This window comes from Centroberyx affinis, unplaced genomic scaffold (genome assembly GCF_046629955.1).
Source record: "Centroberyx affinis isolate AG114_WGS23_722 - 3 ecotype Tasmania unplaced genomic scaffold, CSIRO-AGI_Caff_v1 ptg000810l_1, whole genome shotgun sequence".
NCBI lineage: Eukaryota > Metazoa > Chordata > Actinopteri > Beryciformes > Berycidae > Centroberyx > Centroberyx affinis.
Window position 1 is genome coordinate 55,010 of NW_027279413.1, and position 7,955 is coordinate 62,964.

A 7,955-nucleotide genomic window follows, 5' to 3' on the forward strand; every position below is an offset into this window, starting at 1 on the left:
GGACAAACTTCAGGAAGAGCAAGACACACAAAAACAGATTATAGCAAGACATATCAGCCTATTCTCCGTAGCCTAACCTACCCAGCACCACCAGCCATTAGACCCTCAATGCAAAACAACACATCCTTTCCTTTGTAATTTATGTGACTCAATGGAGGCAGTGTCCTTCGTAAAGGTATTCTGTCCTAATGTAGTGAAAACAAGATAAACCTGTTGCTAAGGGTTTAACCCCTTGAAGAGACATGACTTATGTTTTCGTACCCGCTCCTCTGCACCTGCCTGTTTATGCATCGCACTGTTAGCAGTGTGCTACATCAAAGATCAGAAACATGACGGCATGGAGGCCACTTCTGATTTATGGGCCTTGCGTCACTGATGTACTGTGGGAGGCTGCAGGATCTATTGCTTCATTGGTTCATTTAAAGCATAGAAAATGGCATCAAGGTCAACCCTTAAATGGAAATTTGGTGATGATGTAAGTTCCAAGAAACTTGGCATAAACTCAATATGCCTAACCATTCTGGGGACCTTCCCCATTGCATCAACACAACCACTGTATGCTCAACTTCTGACTGGCATTCCTAGACAGAGTGCAATAAGTGTGAGGAAACGTGCTGAGATTGTGCAACAAGCTGTCTTGCATTCAAAATGTCCTTTCCAAAAAGGAAAGCTGCAAGATTGATTGAGCAGTCTGGAGCCTCATGACAGCAAACCTCACTTGGAACAAACTGAAGTTGGTTGCCAATTATGTACACATCAAATTCTATGTCAGGAACACGCATTGGCAGGACATCAAATTATCTGCATCTGCAAACATAAAAAGTTACTTGTTAGTTAGGCTACTTGTATTGGTGATATTGTTTAACATCAAACAATACACATTTTACATTTTCAATAACACAGCTCAGGTCAACAGGTGCAGGACTGGAGTAGACTACAGTTTAACAACATGTGATATTTTGACATTGTCCCAGCGAGGGAAGGTTGGCCACGCCCCGTTCAAAATTTTAGACCAATCGCAAAGGGTTTACAGTCGCACGCGGTGTCACGATTACTATAAAGTTAAGAATTGACAGATTAGAGACATTCAAGTCATTCATTCATCATCAGCGTCTGGATAGTATTACCAAAAATATACGGTATCTCATTCTTGTGGTAATTTATTTCCGTTGGATTGGTGCGATCAACAGTTTTCTTCCTCACCTGGAAATTCTCTAAATCACTTCAAGCTATTGTGCTAGGCTATGCCGGGAAAGGCGATTACCTGCTTATTAATTGGGATTGCAATTATAAAATCATGTGAGCCGCTCTCTAACACCACCGAAGCCTCTTCTCCCAGTAAGTTTCATGTGTCGGTCACATATTGATTCATTAAAATAAATTGCACAGCATCCTATTCAAAATGTATCTTTATCTATATTATTATCATTTTGTCGCCTATTGATTGTAACGTTGTAACTGATGGCGGGGAAATTGCACCGTGCCGGTTTCAGCTAGTTTCAGAAATAAAGTTAACTCACTTTGCATAAATTGCACTGGACTATGTTAATATGCTTTCAAATCGGCAATAAGCCTCCTGTGTAAAATTGCAAAGTTTGATACAGGCAATTTTCCATTCAAATCCTGTGTTGTTTTTGCCAATTCAGATACAAGACATTTTTTTTCCATATCATATCTTTTAGGGCTATATAGAGCAGTCACTACCTCACTGGTTTCTCCTCACCTATAGGCAACACTACAGACTGGATTGCGGACTACAGTGACATTGAAACAAAGTTCTCGGTGCGCAGTGCGGAGGAGCCGGAGGAGGATCTGTGTCTCCTGGTGCCTGGGAGGCACGAGACGGTCTCGCAGTGCGGATTCAACACCACACAGAAGACTTTTGCTCTCATCCATGGCTGGGCGGTAAGCCTGCAAGCTGCTTCCATTCAGTCTCAGGAATTACACTTTGAAAATATATCTACATTTTATCTTCGTTGAAAAAATGAATAGAAAAACTTTCAGTGAGCAGTTATTATAATGATGATGATGATGATAATGATGCTGATGATTATATTTGATAGATTAAATACATGTGTACCAGTTGGATGGTTGCTATCAGGACTCTTAGACTTTGGAAAGACTATATCATCTTTTAAATCATTTCTTAAAACTAACTTTATGTACTTGCTTTTATGTTATGTTTATGTTTTATGTAATATTATTTTTAGTTTTAATCTGTTTTTTGCTGTTGATTCTATGTTTTTGTATCCTTTTTAAAGTGTTTTGTAATTGAATTTTGAAAATAATGATAAGAATGATAATAATAATGATAATAATAATAATTATTATTATTATTACCAAGGTGGAGTCCTTTCCATAGTTACAGTCACTATAGTTCCTATCACACCCCATCATGTGATCCTGTCTGGTTCCAGGTGGCAGGGTTTTTTGAGAGCTGGGTTCATAAGCTTGTTGCCGCTCTGTTTGAGAGGGAGCCTAACGCCAACGTTATAGTGGTGGACTGGCTGGACCGGGCCCAACATCACTATCCCAACTCAGCTGAGAACACCAAACTGGCCGGCCAAGATGTGGCAAAGCTCATAAACTGGTTGGAGGTGAGAGTCTGTGAATGAAGATGTAATGACATAAAGACAATGCTACAGATTGGATATGCATACACAATGCATGGACCAATACATACCTGGACATGCTTTACACTTCCCTCGACTGCAGCAACCATACAGCATGCAGTGATATGGAATGTGAAAGATATTGAACGTATATATGTTGAGTAATTTACAAAGTTAAGTGTCTATCTAAGTCTTGTACTGTCCTGTTGCATTGTATGTGAGATCCTCTTGTCCTATACTGTGTGTCAATGTACAAAATGTGTTTTCCCAAGGGTTGCCAAGACAAAATCAGTACATGTGTTTTACTGAAAGTGATTCTGACTGTGATTATTGCCTGTAGGTCGAACTGAAATATGATCTGTCCAAGCTTCACCTGCTGGGGTACAGTCTGGGCGCCCATGTGGCAGGGGTTGCAGGCAAACTCACCAACAACAAAGTCAACAGGATAACAGGTGTGACCTCTCTCTATTACATAAGGAAACATGGGAACGTAGCATGACAAAGAGATTAGCAGCACCACGGGTTGTTATTGCATTTTTCACAGCACTAGTCTTAATCGTAGTCGTAAAATCTCTTTAAGCCCTGAGGTTCTTATCCCTCTCTTACGTCTCCAGGCTTGGATCCAGCTGGACCTCACTTTGAGTACGCCAACGAGCTTCGCCGCCTGTCGCCTGATGATGCAAACTTTGTGGATGTTCTTCACACTAACACCAAAGGAAGCCCAGACTTCAGCATCGGCATTCAAAGACCTGTGGGCCATGTGGATATCTACCCCAACGGAGGCAATGAACAGCCCGGCTGTACTTTTCAGTATGCCATGAAGATGATTGCTGCGTTCGGCATCAACAGTATGTCATTTGTGTTCGCTTAACATAAGTAACTACAAACAATGCAGAGATAAAGTCTACTAATGATTTATTGTGTTCCAAAAGGATACACGCTCATAAGTGTTTGCCTTTTTGATAATTGTAACAAATTATCAATCACATAAATACATCACTTAAAGGTGCTACATGTTGCCTTTTTAAACATCAATATTTCATTGTCAAATTAATTGTGATCCATTGGTATAAATACTGTAAACAAATGAGACTATGGTGGAGATGATTGGTAGCCTCTATCTCACACCAGTGGTATTGTTAGTGCTAGTGTTCCTCAAAATTAAGATCACATTCCCCAAAACCCTGTTGCTTTCTGTCACAAAGTCTTTTGCCACAGGTTTTCTCTTTGGCTGATTTGTTGATAGTACATGTAGCACCTTTTAAAATGAGGATTCATTTTAATACAAGCTCTAATAGTTGGCAGCAAAATCTTACACAGTGTAACAGTGTACAACCATTTCATATTTTACTTCGGAGACTCTGGAATAAGACATCATGACCAAAATGTGCATAGTGACAAATGAAACATATTGGCTCTCAGTTCCCAGTACAACAAAATAAGTGCCTGTAACAAAGCAGTATCTCTTTCTACGGTTGTTTCAACCTCTTTGTCATACAATCATTGCTTCCAATCATCAAACATTGATTATGTTTCTCTGCCCGTTTGCCTTATTTAAACTTTTACAAACTAAACATCTAGGACTGACCAACCACTGTTCAGCCCCCAGTTGACTGTGTGTGTCCTCCTTTACAGATGTGGATCAGATTGTGAAGTGCGCCCACGAGCGCTCTGTGCATCTGTTCATCGATTCGCTGGTGAACCGTCAGCAGCAAAGCATGGCGTACCGCTGCAGCTCTAAAGACGCCTTCAACAGAGGCCAGTGTCTGAACTGCCGCAAGAACCGCTGCAACAACATGGGCTACGGCGTTAACAAGGTCCGCACCGCAAGAAATGCCAAGATGTATCTCAAGACTGGAGAGAAGATGCCTTTCAAAGGTGTGTTTTTGACTTTGTTCATTTTATAACAAAGATAATTTTATCCACTAAGTACAATAAAGAGAGAAGAGAGACAGTGACAAGAGAACATACAGGGCATTTGGACAATAGACAGTTAGACTATTTGTTAGTATTTGAGGAGGTAAAGCGAGTGTCCAGCAGCACATTGGACCATGATTTGAGAGATGTGTCTTATTAAGAGATCACTGTGTTTCTTCAGTTTTTCACTACCAGATTAAGGCCCATTTCTTCAGCCAGAAGACCCTCATCCTCACTCACCAGCCTATCCTCGTGTCCCTCTATGGAACTCATGGGGAGAAAGAAGAAATCCCTCTAACTCTGTAAGAAGCTCCACAAACTCTTCATGAAAACATACTATGTATTTATCAATCTGTGTCACTGTATATTCTGTTTACACTTTATTTTACTTATAATTATAGAAAAGTGGAATAAGATGGATAGGATATGGATTTATTGAATATACTTATACTGTTGGAATAGTTTATCTACTAATCTCCATGACAATTGACATGTTCTTGTGTCCCATTGCGTCTGCACCCTCAGGTCCGACCTAAACACCAACACCACAGTGTCCTTCCTGCTCACCACTGATGTAGACATTGGGGAGCTGCTGATGGTGAAAATGCTGTGGGAAAGCGACTCCTTCTTCTCTTTTTTCAATGAGAACGATTTCACGATCCGCAGGTTGCGTATCAAAGCCGGGGAGACACAAACCAAGTGAGTTTCACTTTGGAGGATCCAATACAGGGTTTGAAAACTGAATTAATCTGTGTGCAAGTCAATAAGTGATCTTTTTTTTTCTGTAGGGTCATTTTCACAGCTAAAGGCTCAGAATTTGCCCACCTGGTTCAGGGAGGTGATGCTGTGACGTTTGTGAAGTCCAAAGAGGATCAAAACAGTCGGCGGCTTGGGAGGTGAGAAAGGGTTTGGGCCTTTTACAGCGAATCAAGTGGAACTGAATGAGTGTAGGATTTAGACCAGTCAGCATTCTGCCTCTACTAATCATTTGTTGTTTCCTCTACAGGTTGCACAGGCTCAAGGTTCATGGAAGCTTCTTCAAACAAGGCGTGAATGAGGCTGCTATTGCTGAGTCTTCATCATCACCACTACCTTCACCATCATCAGCTGAGAAACACTGAGAGCCTGTAACTCTCCTCTTGAAAAATGTGTGTAATACGGCATCACTTGCACGACTGTTTTTTCCTCTAAAAGCACTTAAAGAAAAATCCACTTTAAAAAACTTTAACACTGTTAAAAAAACAGCTATTAGCGATGTTCCTTGCATTTCTGCATCCATTTTGTTGTTCGGTGATGTATTTTTCTTATTCCTGTGGATAACTGGCCAAATGTTAGACGATGTGACATCACATTGAGATATTTCCAGCACAGCTACAATGGAGTTTAATAGCAGAAAAATGTTCAGCGATCTAAAACATCAGCAGGTAACATCAGGTTTTGGTGTCAGTCCCTCACGGTCAAAGAGCAAGAGCGTCTTTCTAGACTCACAATTTTGCACAACATTCAACAATCATACAGGGAGAAATCCATCATAGAAGAGGCAGAGAGACCAATTTCTCCACCCACAGTAGCCTCAACAGACCAGAATGCAATGCAGCCACAAGACTCTCACTTTTTATCAACTGGAAAAATCCACTTTGCTATTCACTTTGCTATTAATTTAACCCATAGCCCCATAGCCAACAGCAACAACTTCATACTCCCTTCTCTAGGGGTTGTTGAAAGGCATTCTGGGAAATCACTAACTAATAACGAATAACTGAAGTAGAGGTAGAGGAGGCAGATCTGGAATGCACTGAACATCACAGATTGATGCTATATAACAGTGTACGAGTATCTAAGGGTGGATTTGTCTTTAAATATCATCATGGCCTGTGACTTGTCTCTTGTTACTGAGTTCAGACACTGACTGTGTAACTTTTTTCATATCTGTGCATGACCTGCTTGAAAGTTTGAGCTGTGTTTGTAAATCTCAGGTCAGGTGTTCAGCCAAAGAGCAAGGACTATGTTCTCCTTTGTTGTCATTAGTGCAGTATATAATTCAACATTCCCATCAAGGAACCAATTTCATTAGTGCATATTTTTGTCCCTATCTCAGGCTGTGATGAATATTTTCAGATTACATTTCTTGATTTTGTTTCATGATTCTTCTTCTTTGATTGTAGAAAAATTAACTGTATTTACAGTGCTCTTTCAATAGTGCTAATGCTTTACCATATATATGTTAATAAAGAAAACATATCAACCAGCGCAGTATTTCAAGTAGCGAGCCTAAAGCATGTTTCAGTAACAAAATATAATTTTTATGGTACAATATATTGTTTTTTGTCATTTTGGAATAGTGGTTTTCATCTCACTAGAGTAGGTTATGTATATATTGATAGCCTTTTATTATTTTATTATTTATTACATGGCATCATTTAAAAAAAAAAAAAGTTATTCACTTCATTGTAAAGTATAATTATAATGTTGCTTGAACTAATCGGCTTCACATGCACGGGCAGCTTAAGAAAATGATGTACTTTGCATTATATTTATTCATTGTAACTGCTTTTACACTTGATTTGTTCCCATTATGCAATTCAGGATGCAACAAAAATGTTACACCTGTAATTATAACTATGTACTGTAATGTTTTGGTTTCCTGTGGTGTTTAACTTTTATATTACGTATTTCTTTTCTTTTTGTCAGGGTTTGCTACAAATAAATACCTTATATTTTTAATTTGAGTCAACTAGGTTTTCTTTTCGTGTCAGTAATCTGCCTGGAAAAAATGTTTTACAGGAATAGATGTTTGCTACTATTTGCCAAAAGCTGCTTTACTATATTGCAGGTAGCTAATTTAAATCACATTCCATACTGTTTTACTTTCATGCCAGCAGTCACTGTATAAGCATAGGTGTTTTCTATTTACTCATTTTAGAATTAAATCTATTTTTGTGACGCACAAACAAATTAGACAGTAAGTTTCTTAACTGTCACGGTTATTTATTTTGAATCAGAACATACAGAATATAGAAAACATTCATGTAAAGGCCACACCTACAGCTGAATTTTCTATTAAATGTGAATTAGATTAGTCTGCGTATCATACAAGTATCACACTCACATAAGGGTCCCATATGTCTACCAATGGCACCCATAATATTTATACATACAATGTTGCCTACCTGCCTGTTTAGGAGCACTGCTGTTGTCCTTAATACCATCTAAGGGCTTAACCCCTTGAACTCTGATTTTCCCCTTAAATTTCCTCTTAAGTAGCTTCTTTTTTCCATACTGTACAACAATGTCACATACATATTCTGTATCTGCTCTTTCCAACACTTCATTGAAGCCATAGCATGCTTATTTTGAGTGAAATATTCAAACCCAAGATGTCATTGATTTATGGCTGCACATTACATCAAATGGAAAGAATCTAGA

The 7,955-nt window shown here is 39.0% G+C and overlaps 1 protein-coding gene across 1 annotated transcript; it reads left to right on the forward strand.

Annotated features, from left to right (window-relative positions):
• The first annotated feature begins 1,111 nt into the window (after positions 1-1,111).
• On the forward strand, positions 1,112-7,228 carry LOC139645009 (lipoprotein lipase). The gene is made up of 10 exons (XM_071520573.1): positions 1,112-1,338; positions 1,730-1,905; positions 2,418-2,597; positions 2,953-3,064; positions 3,227-3,460; positions 4,248-4,490; positions 4,711-4,831; positions 5,055-5,228; positions 5,318-5,425; positions 5,536-7,228. Exons 1-10 carry the CDS (start codon positions 1,245-1,247, stop codon positions 5,648-5,650), a joined length of 1,557 nt encoding a protein of 518 aa, XP_071376674.1. The 5' UTR covers positions 1,112-1,244; the 3' UTR covers positions 5,651-7,228.
• The last annotated feature ends 727 nt before the right edge of the window (positions 7,229-7,955 follow it).